Source organism: Oncorhynchus nerka, linkage group LG25 (assembly GCF_034236695.1).
Source record: "Oncorhynchus nerka isolate Pitt River linkage group LG25, Oner_Uvic_2.0, whole genome shotgun sequence".
Taxonomy (NCBI): Eukaryota; Metazoa; Chordata; class Actinopteri; order Salmoniformes; family Salmonidae; genus Oncorhynchus; species Oncorhynchus nerka.
In genome coordinates this window covers 2382426-2401805 of record NC_088420.1, presented here as the reverse complement: position 1 = coordinate 2401805, position 19380 = coordinate 2382426, and the positions used below count along the sequence as shown (strand labels likewise).

The 19380-nt window shown below is 42.0% G+C and overlaps 1 protein-coding gene across 5 annotated transcripts in view; it reads right to left on the bottom strand.

Annotated features, from left to right (window-relative positions):
- Positions 1-19380, bottom strand: part of nme7 (NME/NM23 family member 7) — a 241436-nt gene that overhangs the window by 173044 nt on the left and 49012 nt on the right. For 4 of the 5 annotated variants that reach the window (XM_065009467.1, XM_065009469.1, XM_065009471.1 and 1 more), the window contains 3 exons: positions 7610-7660; positions 6219-6426; positions 5725-5830 (listed from right to left, as the gene is read on the bottom strand). In XM_065009467.1, the coding sequence (XP_064865539.1) occupies positions 5725-5830; positions 6219-6426; positions 7610-7660 (365 nt within the window). The remainder of the gene's footprint in view (positions 1-5724; positions 5831-6218; positions 6427-7609; positions 7661-19380) is intronic. The other variant, XM_065009468.1, reaches the window with a different exon arrangement.

Here is a 19380-nt window from a genome sequence, read left to right as displayed (position 1 = left end):
TACCAGATGAACATGGAGCTATATACAGGAAGTATCAGATCAATGTGCAGCTATATACAGGAAGTACCAGATCTATGTGGAGCTATATACAGGAAGTACCAGATCAACGTGGCGCTATATACAGGAAGTACCAGATCAATGTGGAGCTATATACAGGAAGTACCAGATCAATGTGGAGCTATAAACAGGAAGTACCAGATCAATGTGGAGCTATAAACAGGAAGTACCAGATCAATGTGGAGCTATATACAGGAAGTACCAGATCAATGTGGAGCTATATACAGGGAGTACCAGATCAATGTGGAGCTATATACAGGGAGTACCAGATCAACGTGGAGCTATATACAGGAAGCATCAGTACCAGATCAATGTGGAGCTATATACAGGAAGTACCAGATCAACGTGGAGCTATATACAGGAAGCATCAGTACCAGATCAATGTGGAGCTATATACAGGGAGTACCAGATCAATGTGGAGCTATATACAGGAAGTACCAGATGAACGTGGAGCTATATACAGGAAGTATCAGATCAATGTGCAGCTATATACAGGAAGTACCAGATCAATGTGGAGCTATATACAGGGAGTACCAGATCAATGTGGAGCTATATACAGGAAGTACCAGATCAATGTGGAGCTATATACAGGAAGTATCAGTACCAGATCAATGTGGAGCTATATACAGGAAGTACCAGATGAACGTGGAGCTATATACAGGAAGTATCAGATCAATGTGCAGCTATATACAGGAAGTACCAGATCAATGTGGAGCTATATACAGGAAGTATCAGTACCAGATCTATGTGGAGCTATATACAGGAAGTACCAGATCAACGTGGCGCTATATACAGGAAGTAGCAGATCAATGTGGAGCTATATACAGGAAGTACCAGATCAATGTGGAGCTATATACAGGAAGTATCAGATCAATGTGGAGGATAGATCATAATAAGGTATTTGAGGTAGATATGTACATGAAGGCAGGGTAAAGTGACTAGACATCAGGATAGATAATAATAAGGTATTTGAGGTAGATGTGTACATGAAGGCAGGGTAAAGTGACTAGGCATCAGGATAGACCATAAGGTATTTGAGGTAGATATGTACATGAAGGCAGGGTAAAGTGACATCAGGATAGATAATAATAAGGTATTAGAGGTAGATATGTACATGAAGGCAGGGTAAAGTGACTAGGCATCAGGATAGATAATAATAAGGTATTAGAGGTAGATATGTACATGAAGGCAGGGTAAAGTGACTAGGCATCAGGATAGATAATAATAAGGTATTTGAGGTAGATATGTACATGAAGGCAGGGTAAAGTGACTAGGCATCAGGATAGATAATAATAAGGTATTTGAGGTAGATATGTACATGAAGGCAGGGTAAAGTGACTAGACATCAAGATAGATAATAATAAGGTATTTGAGGTAGATATGTACATGAAGGCAGGGTAAAGTGACATCAGGATAGATAATAATAAGGTATTAGAGGTAGATATGTACATGAAGGCAGGGTAAAGTGACTAGACATCAGGATAGATAATAATAAGGTATTTGAGGTAGATATGTACATGAAGGCAGGGTAAAGTGACCAGTCATCAGGATAGATAATAATAAGGTATTAGAGGTAGATATGTACATAAAGGCAGGGTAAAGTGACATCAGGATAGATAATAATAAGGTATTAGAGGTAGATATGTACATGAAGGCAGGGTAAAGTGACATCAGGATAGATAATAATAAGGTATTTGAGGTAGATATGTACATGACGGCAGGGTAAAGTGACCAGTCATCAGGATAGCGTAAAGCATAAAATAAAGAACAGAGTAAAAAGTGTTTGTGTTGTCGGTATGTGTGTGTGTTGTGTATGTGAATGTGTGTGTTTTGTGGGACTCAGTAGTTCAGACCATCCTCTGACACCACCTGACATTGAAGTCCAGGATGTGATGTATTGGTAATATACCCAGGCGGTGATGCAGCCAGTCAAGATGCTCTCGATGGTGCAGCTGTATAACTTTTTGAGGATCTGAAGGCCCATGCCAAGTATTTTCATTCTCCTGAGGGGGAAGCAGCTGTGTCTGTGTCGCGTGTGTGGATTGTTTGTCAGACAGAATCTGTGTGTTAAGACTATGTCAAACTGTGAGCTCAGTGGGGCGGGCCCTGGTGAAGCCTGTGGCCTGAGTGACTCACCCAGAGGTACTGTACAGTCGTGGCCAAAAGTTTTGAGAATGACACAAAGTCTGCTGCCTCAGTTTGTATGATGACAATTTGCATATACTCCAGAATGTTATGAAGAGTGATCAGATGAATTACAATTAATTGCAAAGTCCCTCTTTGCCATGCAAATGAACTGAATCCCCCAAAAAACATTTCCACTGCATTTCAGCCCTGGCACAAAAGGACCAGCTGACATCATACCAGTGATTCTCTCGTTAACACAGGTGTGAGTGTTGACGAGGACAAGGCTACAGATCACTCTGTCATGCTGATTGGGGGGGGGGTGGTGCTTGGAATCATTGTTCTTCCTCTGTCAACCATGGTTACCTGCAAGGAAACACGTGCCGCCATCATTGCTTTGCATAAAAAGGGCTTCACAGGCAAGGATATTGCTGCCAGTAAGATTGCACCTAAATCAACCATTTATCGGATCATCAAGAACTTCAAGGAGAGCGGTTCAATTGTTGTGAAGAAGGCTTCAGGGCGCCCAAGAAAGTCCAGCAAGTGCCAGGACCGTCTCCTAAAGTTGATTCAGCTGCGGGATCGGGGTACCACCAGTACAGAGCTTGCACAGGAATGGCAGCAGGCAGGTGTGAGTGCATCTGCACGCACAGTGAGGCGAAGACTTTTGGAGGATGGCCTGGTGTCAAGAAGGGCAGCAAAGAAGCCACTTCTCTCCAGGAAAAACAGACAGACTGATATTCTGCAAAAGGTACAGGGATTGGACTGCTGAGGACTGGGGTAAAGTAATTTTCTCTGATGAATCCCCTTTACGATTGTTTGGGGCAGCTTGTCCGGAGAAGACAAGGTGAGCGCTACCATCAGTCCTGTGTCATGCCAACGGTAAAGCATCCTGAGACCATTCATGTGTGGGGTTGCTTCTCAGCCAAGGGAGTGGGCTCACTCACAATTTTGTCTAAGAACACAGCCATGGATAAAGAATGGTACCAACACATCCCCGAGATCAACTTCTCCCAACCATGTAGGAACAGTTTGGTGACGAACAATGCCTTTTCCAGCATGATGGAGCACCTTGCCATAAGGCAAAAGTGATAACTAAGTGCCTAAGGTAACAAAACATTGATATTTTGGGTCCATGGCCAGGAAACTCCCCAGACCTTAATCCCATTGAGAACTTGTGGTCAATCCTCAAGAGGCGGGTGTACAAACAAAACCCCACGAATTCTGACAAACTCCAAGCATTGATTATGCAAGAATGGGCTGCCATCAGTCAGGATGTGGCCCAGAAGTTAATTGACAGCATGCCAGGGCGGATTGCAGCGGTCTTGAAAAAGAAGGTTCAACTCTGCAAATATTGACTCTGTATCAACTTCATGTAATTGTCAATAAAAGCCTTCGACACTTATGAAATGCTTGTAATCATACTTCAGTATTCCATAGTAACATCTGACAAAAATATCTAAAGACATTGAAGCAGCAAACTTTGTAGAAATTAATATTTGTGTCATTCTCAAAACTTTTGGCCACGACTGTACATATGGGACATTACTGACAGCTCTCTTTAGAAACAACACTGCCCTTCAGAAACAACCAGAATCAGAGAGACATCCGTAAACAGAGAGAGCAGAGCATTCCTCTCCAACAGCAACGTCCAACCTGCTCAACGCAGTCAACAGTAAACCGTCTGCCTGTGTTGTTTTGGCACTAAATTCAGACTACTATACATCTAATCAGATACTCTAGTTCTCTCCTCAGTCAGTCCATAGCTTAGTCCAATGTGTCAGTACTCAACACCAGCTCAGTCAGTCCAATGTGTCAGTACTCAACACCAGCTCAGTCAGTCCAATGCGTCAGTACTCAACACCAGCTCAGTCAGTCCAATGTGTCAGTACTCAACACCAGCTCAGTCAGTCCAATGTGTCAGTACTCAACACCAGCTCAGTCAGTCCAATGCGTCAGTACTCAACACCAGCTCAGTCAGTCCAATGTGTCAGTACTCAACACCATCTCAGTCAGTCCAATGCGTCAGTACTCAACACCAGCTCAGTCAGTCCAATGCGTCAGTACTCAACACCAGCTCAGTCAGTCCAATGTGTCAGTACTCAACACCAGCTCAGTCAGTCCAATGTGTCAGTACTCAACACCAGCTCAGTCAGTCCAATGCGTCAGTACTCAACACCAGCTCAGTCAGTCCAATGTGTCAGTACTCAACACCATCTCAGTCAGTCCAATGTGTCAGTACTCAACACCATCTCAGTCAGTCCAATGTGTCAGTACTCAACACCAGCTCAGTCAGTCCAATGTGTCAGTACTCAACACCAGCTCAGTCAGTCCAATGCGTCAGTACTCAACACCATCTCAGTCAGTCCAATGCGTCAGTACTCAACACCAGCTCAGTCAGTCCAATGCGTCAGTACTCAACACCAGCTCAGTCAGTCCAATGTGTCAGTACTCAACACCAGCTCAGTCAGTCCAATGTGTCAGTACTCAACACCAGCTCAGTCAGTCCAATGCGTCAGTACTCAACACCAGCTCAGTCAGTCCAATGTGTCAGTACTCAACACCATCTCAGTCAGTCCAATGTGTCAGTACTCAACACCATCTCAGTCAGTCCAATGTGTCAGTACTCAACACCAGCTCAGTCAGTCCAATGTGTCAGTACTCAACACCAGCTCAGTCAGTCCAATGCGTCAGTACTCAACACCAGCTCAGTCAGTCCAATGTGTCAGTACTCAACACCAGCTCAGTCAGTCCAATGTGTCAGTACTCAACACCAGCTCAGTCAGTCCAATGTGTCAGTACTCAACACCAGCTCAGTCAGTCCAATGCGTCAGTACTCAACACCAGCTCAGTCAGTCCAATGTGTCAGTACTCAACACCAGCTCAGTCAGACCAATGCGTCAGTACTCAACACCAGCTCAGTCAGTCCAATGCGTCAGTACTCAACACCAGCTCAGTCAGTCCAATGTGTCAGTACTCAACACCAGCTCAGTCAGTCCAATGTGTCAGTACTCAACACCAGCCCAGTCAGACCAGAGGATTTTTTATTTCACAGGTCAGTGTTCTAGCCGTACGCTCTCTCCAAAAGGGATCAGGACAATGGGAAGGTTGGTTACAATGTGCGCTGGGTCTGTGCGCGACGCAAACCCACCAAAGTATAACAACAGCAGGGTAAGAAAAGAAGGGGGCTAGCAGTTAAATAAGAGGGTTTAATGGCAGGTAAGGATTTTATACCAGCAGCCTGGCCAAGTCACTTCTCTGGATAACAGGCTGTTGAGAGGAGTTAAACTAAGTTGGCAAAGTAATTGTAAATTGGCAACGTTACTGTTGGCTACATTCCTTCAACCAAGTACTCTTTTAGGCCTCTATCTGAATGGTTTTTATATTTTAGGTATTCAAAGTACGACAGAAAATAGCCATAATGCAAGTATAATTGAAGGGTATAGTATATAAGAAAACTTGTCATAGTGGTTTAGAGAAAATTAATATGTACTTGTGGAGAGTAAGGCTAGGTTCCATGTGAAACAAGGATGGCTGACTTACCTTCTGATATAGCGTGAGGTTTGATGACGCAACAGGCACAGTCTGTGCAATTGGCCGTGTTAGCGGGACCATGGCCCGCTGTGGATGGGAAGAAAAACTCCAGCTCCTAAACAGAAGAACAAAGCATTACTCACTACTGGTGTCCCCCAGGGCTTGGTACTAGGTCCTCTATAAGGTCTCACTACTGGTGTCCCCCAGGGCTTGGTACTAGGTCCTCTATAAGGTCTCACCACTGGTTTCCCCCAGGGCTTGGTACTAGGTCCTCTATAATGTCTCACTACTGGTGTCCCCCAGGGCTCTGCACTAGGTCCTTTATAATGTCTCAATACTGGTGTTCCCCATGGCTCTGTACTAGGTCTCTATAATGTATCTGTACTAGGTCCTCTCCTGTTCTCACTACTTGTGTCCCCCTGGGCTCTGCACAAGGTCCTCTATAATGTCTCACTACTGATGTCCCCCAGGGCTCAGTACTTCTCACTACTAGAATGACTTACTCTTGCTGCTGAAGCCAGTGAGTCAGACCCATGTCCAGCGTTTCTGGTGCCATCTGTGCCAAACTGAGCTCTCAGGCTTGGTGGGGCCTCTTTCCGTGCTATGCCCGAGTCAGTGGGGCCTAGAATCCTTCTCCACACTGACACTGCCTCGTCACCCATCAGCTCCATGGCAACCACGGGGCCAGAGGTCATAAACTGCACCAGGTTGCTAAAAAGAAACATTGTTTTATGCAAACTCCAATAAAAACAGTCAGAATAACACTTTCAGCAACATAACCTTTAATGGAATCTCCAATAAACTACTTATGAACTATTTCTACTCAGACGGTGAGGAATATGTAACTCAGACGGTGAGGAACGACGCCAGGACAGCGGAGTCAATCACCACCTTCCGGAGACACCTGAAACCCCACCTCTTTAAGGAATACCTAGGATAGGATAAAGTAATCCTTCTCACCCCCCCTTAAAAGATTTAGATGCACTATTGTAAAGTGGCTGCTCCACTGGATGTCATAAGGTGAATGCACCAATTTGTAAGTCGCTCTGGATAAGAGCGTCTGCTAAATGACTTAAATGTAAATGTAATTGAAGGTCACATTTTTTAAGGTTAAAGTACTACAGATCACCATCTGAGATAATGAATTATTCAGTTGAAAATGTGTAGGTGAAACTACTTCTAATTCTCTTGATTTACGGGAGGTAACTATCAAGACTGTTGAAATGTCACCACAATGTCAGCGCAATAAATGTCACAGAGAGACTTGCTAATAATGGCCCTTGGAGCCTCACATAGAGAGACTTGCTAATAATGGCCCTTGGAGCCTCACATAGAGAGACTTGCTAATAATGGCCCTTGGAGCCTCACATAGAGAGACTTGCTAATAATGGCCATTGGAGCCTCACATAGAGAGACTTGCTAATAATGGCCCTTGGAGCCTCACATAGAGAGACTTGCTAATAATGGCCCTTGGAGCCTCACATAGAGAGACTGCTAATAATGGCCCTTGGAGCCTCACATAGAGAGACTGCTAATAATGGCCCTTGGAGCCTCACATAGAGAGACTTGCTAATAATGGCCCTTGGAGCCTCACATAGAGAGACTTGCTAATAATGGCCCTTGGAGCCTCACATAGAGAGACTTGCTAATAATGGCCCTTGGAGCCTCACATAGAGAGACTGCTAATAATGGCCCTTGGAGCCTCACATAGAGAGACTTGCTAATAATGGCCCTTGGAGCCTCACATAGAGAGGCTGCTAATAATGGCCCTTGGAGCCTCACATAGAGAGACTTGCTAATAATGGCCCTTGGAGCCTCCTTGAAACATGCCCCCTTGGCCGCTCTGCTCACACAGAGAGAAGACAGGCTAATCATTTACACAGGAAGGACTCACTTGAAGAAAGACTTTGTCTGATGTTCAGTGTAAAAGTCTGCCGCCAGCTTCCTGTAAGGAACCCATAAACACACAGAGTTAATAAGTGATCAGATGAAGTCAGGCGTTGACTCGATGGGGCTCTGGTCTAAAGTAGTGCACTATGTAGGGAATAGGGCTCTGGTCTAAAGTAGTGCACTATGTAGGGAATAGGGCTCTGGTCTAAAGTAGTGCACTACATAGGGGAATAGGGCTCTGGTCTAAAGTAGTGCACTACATAGGGAATAGGGCTCTGGTCTAAAGTAGTGCACTACATAGGGAATAGGGCTCTGGTCTAAAGTAGTGCACTACATAGGGGAATAGGGCTCTGGTCTAAAGTAGTGCACTACATAGGGAATAGGGCTCTGGTCTAAAGTAGTGCACTATATAGGGAATAGGGCTCTGGTCTAAAGTAGTGCACTACATAGGGAATAGGGCTCTGGTCTAAAGTAGTGCACTACATAGGGAATAGGGCTCTGGTCTAAAGTAGTGCACTACATAGGGAATAGGGCTCTGGTCTAAAGTAGTGCACTACATAGGGGAATAGGGCTCTGGTCTAAAGTAGTGCACTACATAGGGGAATAGGGCTCTTGTCTATAGTAGTGCACTACATAGGGGAATAGGGCTCTCGTCTAAAGTAGTGCACTACATAGGGAATAGGGCTCTGGTCTAAAATAGTGCACTATATAGGGAATAGGGCTCTGGTCTAAAGTAGTGCACTACATAGGGAATAGGGCTCTGGTCTAAAGTAGTGCACTACATAGGGAATAGGGCTCTGGTCTAAAGTAGTGCACTACATAGGGGAATAGGGTTCTGGTCTAAAGTAGTGCACTACATAGGGAATAGGGCTCTGGTCTAAAGTCTAGGGTTACTAGCCATAGGGTGCCATTTGGGACACAGACAAGTCACTGACATTCCTCTCCTTTCTCCTTATATTACGGTTGAATTCTGCACACTCCGTCAAAAGAAACTTTGAGAGACATTCTAGTTATTGTAGCTGTGTTACAGCTGGTAGAGCGCGGTCCATATTTTTACTCCATGTCTCCAGAAGCTAGCTGCCTACCACAGAATAATAACAGATGACCTTGGGGGCTTTTTTCAGCTCTGTGCCCTCTTTTCATCACAAGCTACAAACTCAAATGTTCCAAGTGTAAAAATGAGGGAATCCTTCTCTTTATTGTTTAGAAGAACAGTTTGAAAATATGAAAAGCCAGTCCTATAAAACAATTATTTGTCATTCAAAATTACAAAAGTACTAAAAATATTTCCAGAAAATGTCAGAAAAAAAAGGGCCGCATCACAATCATATTCTAAAATGTAGAATTCTGAAAATCACATATGAAATGCATCTGTAAAACCTTAAAAATGAGAGGAAAGATGAGCAAAATCAGCATTTTCCATTTCAATTGCATGTTGGAAATATGATTCCCACCAACCCTCCAATCTGATGCCCCCTGGCCAGCTGCAGTACTACAGATTCCTATCACCTTTAAAAACCCAGACATTTCAATAGCAGCTACTTTCACCACAATCATTGATTCTCATTCTATTCTACAGCGATTTCATATTCTGAGCAGGAGAGGACACAACCTACTTTGGTCTTGTGTAAACATCCAAGTCACTGAGGCGGTGTGAGCGAGTGTGTGTTGTGAGTGAGTGTGTGTTGTGAGTGAGTGTGTGTGTGTGTGTGTTGTGAGTGAGTGTGTGTTGTGAGTGAGTGTGTGTTGTGAGTGAGTGTGTGTGTGTGTTGTGAGTGAGTGTGTGTGTTGTGAGTGAGTGTGTGTTGTGAGTGAGTGTGTGTGTGTGTTGTGAGTGAGTGTGTGTGTGTGTTGTGAGTGTGTGTGTGTGTTGTGAGTGAGTGTGTGTGTTGTGAGTGAGTGTGTGTGTGTGTTGTGAGTGAGTGTGTGTGTGTGTTGTGTCATTGTAAGGAGTGGTGCTGCCACCCTCTGATCTCAGGTGAAATAGTCTGCCTCCAAACAATGAAAAAAAACGTCCTCCTCTGTCCTTCAAATACCACATTGTCAAGTCAGTTGTTCTGAAATGGGATCAGGGCTGTAGGTTGATATCGCCACAGATATACTGGAAATATAAAAACTGTACAGTTTGCTCATTTCAAAAAGCCTCACTGGTAAGTACGGACACGTCCTTGCAGAAGGTTTAGGGAGGTATCCATCTGTTCATATTGTTTCTGTAGCATACTGGGGTATATGGGATTACCAGAAGTGCACACAAGGGGCACCATCCCCCCCCAAAAAAACTATTTAGGCAAAATGGATCTTTATTGTCTCTGCTTTATTTTTTTGTATTTATCTAACTAGGCAAGTCAATTAAGAACAAATTATTATTTACAATGACGGCCTACCAAAAGGCAAACGGCCTCCTGCAGGGACAGGGGCCTGGGATTAAAAATATACGACAAAACCCACATCACGACAAGAGAGACACAACACTACATAGAGAGAGACCCAAGACAACACTAAATAGAGACCTAAGACAACACTACATAGAGAGGGACCTAAGACAACATTACATAAAGAGGGACCTAAGACAACACTACATAGAGGGACCTAAGACAACACTACATAAAGAGAGACCTAAGACAACACTACATAAAGAGAGAACTAAGACAAAATTACATAGAGACCCAAGATAACACTACATAAAGAGAGACTTAAGACAACACTACTTAAAACATTCCCAAACCAGAAACTTTGGATTGATGGCAGCATTCGTGCGAAACTGAAAGCGCGAACCACTGCTTTTAACCAGGGCAAGGTGACCGGAAACATGACCAAATACAAACAGTGTAGCTATTCCCTCCGCAAGGCAATCAAACAAGCTAAGCGTCAGTATAGAGACAAAGTAGAATCGCAATTCAACAGCTAAGACACAAGTGGTATGTGGCAGCGTCTACAGTCAATCACGAATTACAAAAAGAAAACCAGCCCAATCGCGGACCAGGTGTCTTGATCCCAGACAGGCTAAATAAGTTCTTTGCTCGCATTGAGGACAAAACACTGTATTGATGTAGAAAATGTATCACTAGCCACTTTAAACAATGCCACTTAATATAATGTTTACATACCCTACATTACTCATCTCATATGTATATACTGTACTCGATACCATCTACTGCACCTTGCCTATGCCGTTCTGTACCATCACTCATTCATATATCTTTATGTACATATTCTTTATCCCTTTACATTTGTGTGTATAAGGTAGTAGTTGTGGAATTGTTAGGTTAGATCAATGTTTTATTCATTCATATATCTTTATGTACATATTCTTTATCCCTTTACATTTGTGTGTATAAGGTAGTAGTTGTGGAATTGTTAGGTTAGATCAATGTTTTATTCATTCATATATCTTTATGTACATATTCTTTATCCCTTTACATTTGTGTGTATAAGGTAGTAGTTGTGGAATTGTTAGGTTAGATCAATGTTTTATTCATTCATATATCTTTATGTACATATTCTTTATCCCTTTACATTTGTGTGTATAAGGTAGTAGTTGTGGAATTGTTAGGTTAGATCAATGTTTTATTCATTCATATATCTTTATGTACATATTCTTTATCCCTTTACATTTGTGTGTATAAGGTAGTAGTTGTGGAATTGTTAGGTTAGATCAATGTTTTATTCATTCATATATCTTTATGTACATATTCTTTATCCCTTTACATTTGTGTGTATAAGGTAGTAGTTGTGGAATTGTTAGGTTAGATCAATGTTTTATTCATTCATATATCTTTATGTACATATTCTTTATCCCTTTACATTTGTGTGTATAAGGTAGTAGTTGTGGAATTGTTAGGTTAGATCAATGTTTTATTCATTCATATATCTTTATGTACATATTCTTTATCCCTTTACATTTGTGTGTATAAGGTAGTAGTTGTGGAATTGTTAGGTTAGATCAATGTTTTATTCATTCATATATCTTTATGTACATATTCTTTATCCCTTTACATTTGTGTGTATAAGGTAGTAGTTGTGGAATTGTTAGGTTAGATCAATGTTTTATTCATTCATATATCTTTATGTACATATTCTTTATCCCTTTACATTTGTGTGTATAAGGTAGTAGTTGTGGAATTGTTAGGTTAGATCAATGTTTTATTCATTCATATATCTTTATGTACATATTCTTTATCCCTTTACATTTGTGTGTATAAGGTAGTAGTTGTGGAATTGTTAGGTTAGATCAATGTTTTATTCTGTGTTCAACCCAAATAATCAAAACCGAATTCGATAACCATGATAACGTTTTAATAATAGAACCGAACGGACCTCAAAAAGCACTAATGTACTCGGCACTAATGGAAACGTCTATAATATATTATTAATATATGACTCAGGACAAAACCTTTTCACACAATACAAGTTGTCTCACTTGTATTACTCGTTGGTTATTACTGCATTGTCGGAACTAGAAGCACAAGCATTTCGCTACACTCGCATTAACATCTGCTAACCATGTGTATGTGACCATTAACATCTGCTAACCATGTGTATGTGACCATTAACATCTGCTAACCATGTGTATGTGACCATTAACATCTGCTAACCATGTGTATGTGACCATTAACATCTGCTAACCATGTGTATGTGACCATTAACATCTGCTAACCATGTGTATGTGACCAATAACATCTGCTAACCATGTGTATGTGACCAATAACATCTGCTAACCATGTGTATGTGACCATTAACATCTGCTAACCATGTGTATGTGACCATTAACATCTGCTAACCATGTGTATGTGACCATTAACATCTGCTAACCATGTGTATGTGACAAATAACATTTGATTTGACATAAAAAGAGACCCAAGACAACACTACATAAAGAGAGACCTAAGACAACACTACATAGAGACCTAAGACAGCACTACATAGAGACCTAAGACAGCACTACATAGAGACCTAAGACAACACTACATAAAGAGAGATGCCACAACACTACATAAAGAGAGACAACACTACATAAAGAGGGACCTAAGACAACACTACATATAGACCCAAGACAACACTACATAGAGACCCAAGACAACACTACATAGAGACCCAAGACAACACTACATAGAGACCAAAGACAACACTACATAGAGACCAAAGACAACACTACATAGAGACCCAAGACAAGACTACATAGAGACCCAAGACAACACTACATAAAGAGGGACCTAAGACAACACTACATAGAGACCCAAGACAACACTACATATAGACCTAAGACAACACTACATATAGACCCAAGACAACACTACATATAGACCTAAGACAACACTTCATATAGACCTAAGACAACACTACATATAGACCTAAGACAACACTACATATAGACCTAAGACAACACTACATATAGACCTAAGACAACACTACATAGAGACCTAAGACAACACTAGATAAAGAGGGACCTAAGACAACACTACATAGAGACCTAAAACAACACTACATAGAGACCCAAGACAACACTACATAAAGAGGGACCTAAGACAACACTACATAAAGAGGGACCTAAGACAACACTACATAAAGAGGGACCTAAGACAACATTACATAAAGAGGGACCTAAGACAACACTACATAGAGACCTAAGACAACACTACATAGAGACCTAAGACAACACTAGATAAAGAGGGACCTAAGACAACACTACATAAAGAGGGACCTAAGACAACACTACATAGGGACCTAAGACAACACTACATAGAGACCTAAGACAACACTACATAGAGACCCAAGACAACACTACATAGAGACCTAAGACAACACTACATAAAGAGGGACCTAAGACAACACTACATAAAGAGGGACCTAAGACAACACTACATAAAGAGGGACCTAAGACAACACTACATAGAGAGAGATCTAAGACAACAACACAACATGGTAGCAGCACATGGTACATGTGGTACAAACATTGTTAGGCACAGACAACAGCACAACGGGCAAAAAGGTAGAGACAACAACATATCACGTGAAGCAGCCACCACTGTCACTAAGTGTGATTGAGTCTTTGAATATAGAGATATATAGAGATAGAACGGTCCAGTGGGAGTGTTTGTTGCAGCTCGTTCCAGTCACTAGCTGCAGCGAACTGAAAGGAAGAGCCACCAAGGGATGTTTGGGGAAGTTTAACAGAATTTGACTGGCAGAACAGGTGATGTGGAGAATGAGGGTTGCTTCTTACAGAACCACACTACCTTTGTTTTGGAGGTGTTCAGAACAAGGTTAAGGGCAGAGAAAGCTTGTTGGACACTAAGAAAGCTATGTTTTAGAACATTTAACACAAAATCCGGGGAGGGGCCAGCTGAGTATAAATAGATGAGAGCTTCCTACTGCCTGAGCTATGCTGTTGATGTAAATTGAGAAGAGCATGGGGCCTAGGATCGAGCCTTGGGGTACTGACTTTACACATTGCACTCTTTGGGAGAGGTAGTTAGCAAACCAGGCCAAAGACCCCTCAGAGACACCAATACTCCTTAGCCGAATCACAAGAATGTTCTACCGTATCAAAAGCTTTGGCCAAGTCAATAAAAAAAGCAGCACATTATTGCTTATAGTCAAGGACAGAGGGGACATCATTGAGGGCCTTTAAGGTCGCAGTGACTTGGGTTGCACATTTTGGGGAATATTCATAGGTGGAAACGTTCCGTGAGAATTAACGGGAATATATGGGAATTAATGGAAACATAAGCAAATTAATATTAATACCATTTAAATGTAGATTTAAATGTAGTTTTTTGCATTGGATATATTTACCATATATGGAGACAGAAACATAAACCTTTTAACTTATCATAAGTAGACAATTGCAAATGATTAAATCCTTCCAATAGAAATTTAAAAAACAATTTAGTTATGAATTGAACTTTAATTAAATGAGTTGACTCTTCACATGTGATGATTTCACTGAACAACAAAAGAGAATATTGAATGATATTGAATATTGAATGATCTCCAATGATCCAACGCATCTCCCAAAAACATTTTCAACATACATCTGTAAAATTATAGTCTAGAAACTAAAGCTTTGGTTGTCTTTCTCTCATGCTTCCATGTCTTATCCCTGGACCTCCTCAATGTCCAACTCTTGAACATCAGACTCTGAGGCCTCATCTTCACTGTCACTTTCCAACCTTGCTCGTTGTCAGGCTCAAAAAGCCTCAAATTTGCCCAGATGGCCACCAATTTTTCAACCCTTGTATTGGTCGTGCTTTGGTGTGTGTGTTCCCAAACAAGGACCAGTTGCGCTCTGTGGCGGCTGATATTGGTGGGATTTGGAGGATGATGGTGGCAACAGGGGAAAGAGCCTCAGATCCACAAAGTCCCTTCCACCAGGTGGCTGATGAGATATGTTGGCACGGCTGACATATTGCGTCTTCATCCCAAAGCTCTTGCTTGGAAGTGTACTTCGCCAGACTGCCAAGAACCTTGCCCTCATCCAGGCCGAGGTGGCAAGACATGGTAGTGATGACACCATGGGCCTTGTTGATCTCAGCACCAGACAGGATGCTCTTGCCAGCGTACTTGGGGTCCAACATGTACGCTGTGGCGTGTATGGGCTTCAGGCAGAAGTCCTCACGCTTTTTGATGCATTTCAGAACTGCAGTTTCCTCTGCTTGGAGCAACAGTGAAGTAGGGAGGGCAGTACAGATTCATTCTCTTACATCTGCAAGCAGAGTCTGAACATCAGACAGAATGGCATGGTCTCCCTCAATCCCTGCAATGCTGGTTTCAGGAGTTTCAGGCCGCTTACCGGTCTCTCCCAAAATACATCATCCAGGAGGATCCTCTTGATGGGTCTGTCCGAATCGCAGACTGTGATATGGCCATTTCTTGGAGAGACTCCTTCCCCTCCAGGAGACTGTCAGACATGATGACAACACCACCCCAACGGGTGTTTCTGGGCAGCTTCAATGTGGTGCTCTTATTCTTCTAATTTTGCTTGGTGAGGTAGATTACTGCTATAACTTGATGACCCTTCACATACCTAACCATTTCCTTGGCTCTCCTGTAGAGTGTATCCATTGTTTTCAGTGCCATGATGTCCTTGAGGAGCAGTTTCAATGCATGAGTAGTACAGCCAATGGGTGTGATGTGAGGGTAGGACACTTTAGACCAATCAGCCTTCATGTTCGCAGCATTGTCGGTCACCAGTGCAATTACCTTCTGTTCTGTCCAAGGTCATTGATGACTGCTTTCAGCTCATCTGCAATGTAGAGACCAGTGTGTCTGCTGTCCCTTGTGTCTGTGCTCTTGTAGAATACTGGTGGAGATGATGTAGTTAATTATTCCTTGCCCACGAACATTCGACCACCCATCAGAGATGTTTGCAATACAGTCTGCTTTCTCTCTGATTTGCTTGACCTTCGCTTGAACTCTGTTGAACTCTGCATCCAGCAAATGCGTAGATAAAGCATGTCTGGTTGGAGGGGTGTATGCTGGGCGAAGAACATTCAGAAATCTCTTCCAATACACATTGCCTGTGAGCATCAGAGGTGAACTAGTTGCACACTAAGCTCGAGCAAGACATTCATCAGCATTTCTCTGACTACGTTCCTCTATTGAGTCAAAAAATACTTCTGATTCCAGGAGGACCATGAGCTGTTGCTATCGAAAAGGTGTCTGATTCATCCTTTTCACCTCGAATAGGAGTAGAGGGACTTTTGTCAGAGGTTGCTTGTTGTGAACGCTGAGGGAACTTTATGCACTGGGCAAGATGATTCTGCATCTTTGTTGCATTCTTCACATATGATTTGGAACAGTATTTGCAAATGTACACAGCTTTTCCTTCTACATTAGCTGCAATGAATTGTCTCCACACATCAGATAGTGACCATGGCATTTTCCTGTAAAGAGTAGAAAAAAAACAAGTAAGAAAAAACCCAAATACAATTCCATGTTCAGATAAATAGTTAAGCAGTTAGATTAAACAAATCCTTTGTAAGGTAAATGTTTTCAAATTAAACGTTTGGAAACCGGTGAATTAACACTCCTCAGTTAGCAGGCTCAAGGAAGCTAAACCCCACATGGTAGCAAAAACTAACTAGCAGAAACAAGTTAGAAATGATTTTAAATACACTTTGCTGTAGGCTACTATTTATTAGTTAACAACAAAAGCATGTGTGCCATATAAAATAAATTCACCCTACCCAGTATCATAATCAAAACTTACCAGAAAGCATGTAGTCCTTGGCTCAGACAGTGTAGTAGCGTGGGCTCAATAGCATCTCGTTAGTGTGCAAGATCTTGAGAATCAGCTGTACATGTGATGGAACAATGCACTGTGCATGCAGATGGTTGCAATTCTATTGAATATGCCACAAGACCTAGAATTGCCTTATGTGTATCCCACAAAAAAGGTTCACTGTTATGAGCTGTAACTTCCATAACTTTGGAACATTTCTGGAAATTCACAGGAAAGTTTCCGACCTTTTGCAACCCTAGCAGTGACACAGCCATAACCTGAGTGGAAACCAGATTGCATACCGGAGAGAATACTATAGACATCAAGAAAGCCAGTCAGTTCCACTGCCTGTTCACCCCGTTACCATCCAGAAGGCGAGGTCAGCACAGGTGCATCAAAGCAGGGACCGAGAGACAGAAAAACAGCTTCTATCTCAAGGCAATCAGACTGGTAAACAGCCACCAGTAACTCAGAGAGGCTGCTGCCTACATTGAGATCCAATCACAGGCCACTTTAATAAATGGATCACTATTCACTTTACACAATGCCACTTTAATAATGTTTCCATATCTTACATCACATGTATATACTGTATTTTATACCATCTATTGCACCTTGCCGATGCCGCTCGGCCATCGCTCATCCATATATTTATATGTACATATTCTTATTCCATCACTTTAGATTTGTGTGTATTATGTAGTTGTTGTGGAATAGTTAGATTACTTGTTAGATATTACTGCACTGTCGGGAACTAGAAGCACAAGCATTTCGCTACACTCACATTAACATCTGCTAACCATGTGACCATTAACATCTGCTAACCATGTGACCATTAACATCTGCTAACCATGTGACCAATAACATCTACTAACCATGTGTATGTGACCAATAACATCTGCTAACCATGTGACCATTAACATCTGCTAACCATGTGACCATTAACATCTGCTAACCATGTGTATGTGACCATTAACATCTGCTAACCATGTGACCAATAACATCTGCTAACCATGTGACCAATAACATCTGCTAACCGTGTGACCATTAACATCTGCTAACCATGTGTATGTGACCAATAACATCTGCTAACCATGTGTATGTGACCATTAACATCTGCTAACCATGTGACCATTAACATCTGCTAACCATGTGACCATTAACATCTGCTAACCATGTGACCATTAACATCTGCTAACCATGTGACCAATAACATCTGCTAACCATGTGACCAATAACATCTGCTAACCATGTGACCATTAACATCTGGTAACCATGTATACGTGACCAATAACATCTGCTAACCATGTGTATGTGACCAATAACATCTGCTAACCATGTGTATGTGACCAATAACATCTGCTAACCATGTGACCATTAACATCTGCTAACCATGTGACCAATAACATCTGCTAACCATGTGTATGTGACCAATACAATTTGATTTGATTATTAACAAGATTTTCCAACACTTTTGATAAACAGGGCAAAATAAAAAATGGGCCTATAACAGTTAGGATCAGATTGATCCTTTAAATAAGGACGGACCGTGGCTGCCTTCCCATGTGCTTCCTGTCAGTAACAACCACATCCTCAACAATAAGGGACATGTGCTTCCTGTCAGTAACAACCACATCATCAACAATAAGGGACATGTGCTTCCTGTCAGTAACAACCACATCATCAACAATAAGGGACATGTGCTTCCTGTCAGTAACAACCACATCATCAACAATAAGGGACATGTGCTTCCTGTCAGTAACAACCACATCATCAACAATAAGGGACATGTGCTTCCTGTCAGTAACAACCACATCATCAACAATAAGGGACATGTGCTTCCTGTCAGTAACAACCACATCATCAACAATAAGGGACATGTGCTTCCTGTCAGTAACAACCACATCATCAACAATAAGGGACATGTGCTTCCTGTCAGTAACAACCACATCATCAACAATAAGGGACATGTGCTTCCTGTCAGTAACAACCACATCCTCAACAATAAGGGACATGTGCTTCCTGTCAGTAACAACCACATCCTCAACAATAAGGGACATGTGCTTCCTGTCAGTAACAACCACATCATCAACAATAAGGGACATGTGCTTCCTGTCAGTAACAACCACATCATCAACAATAAGGGACATGTGCTTCCTGTCAGTAACAACCACATCATCAACAATAAGGGACATGTGCTTCCTGTCAGTAACAACCACATCATCAACAATAAGGGACATGTGCTTCCTGTCAGTAACAACCACATCCTCAACAATAAGGGACATGTGCTTCCTGTCAGTAACAACCACATCATCAACAATAAGGGACATGTGCTTCCTGTCAGTAACAACCACATCATCAACAATAAGGGACATGTGCTTCCTGTCAGTAACAACCACATCATCAACAATAAGGGACATGTGCTTCCTGTCAGTAACAACCACATCCTCAACAATAAGGGACATGTGCTTCCTGTCAGTAACAACCACATCCTCAACAATAAGGGACATGTGCTTCCTGTCAGTAACAACCACATCATCAACAATAAGGGA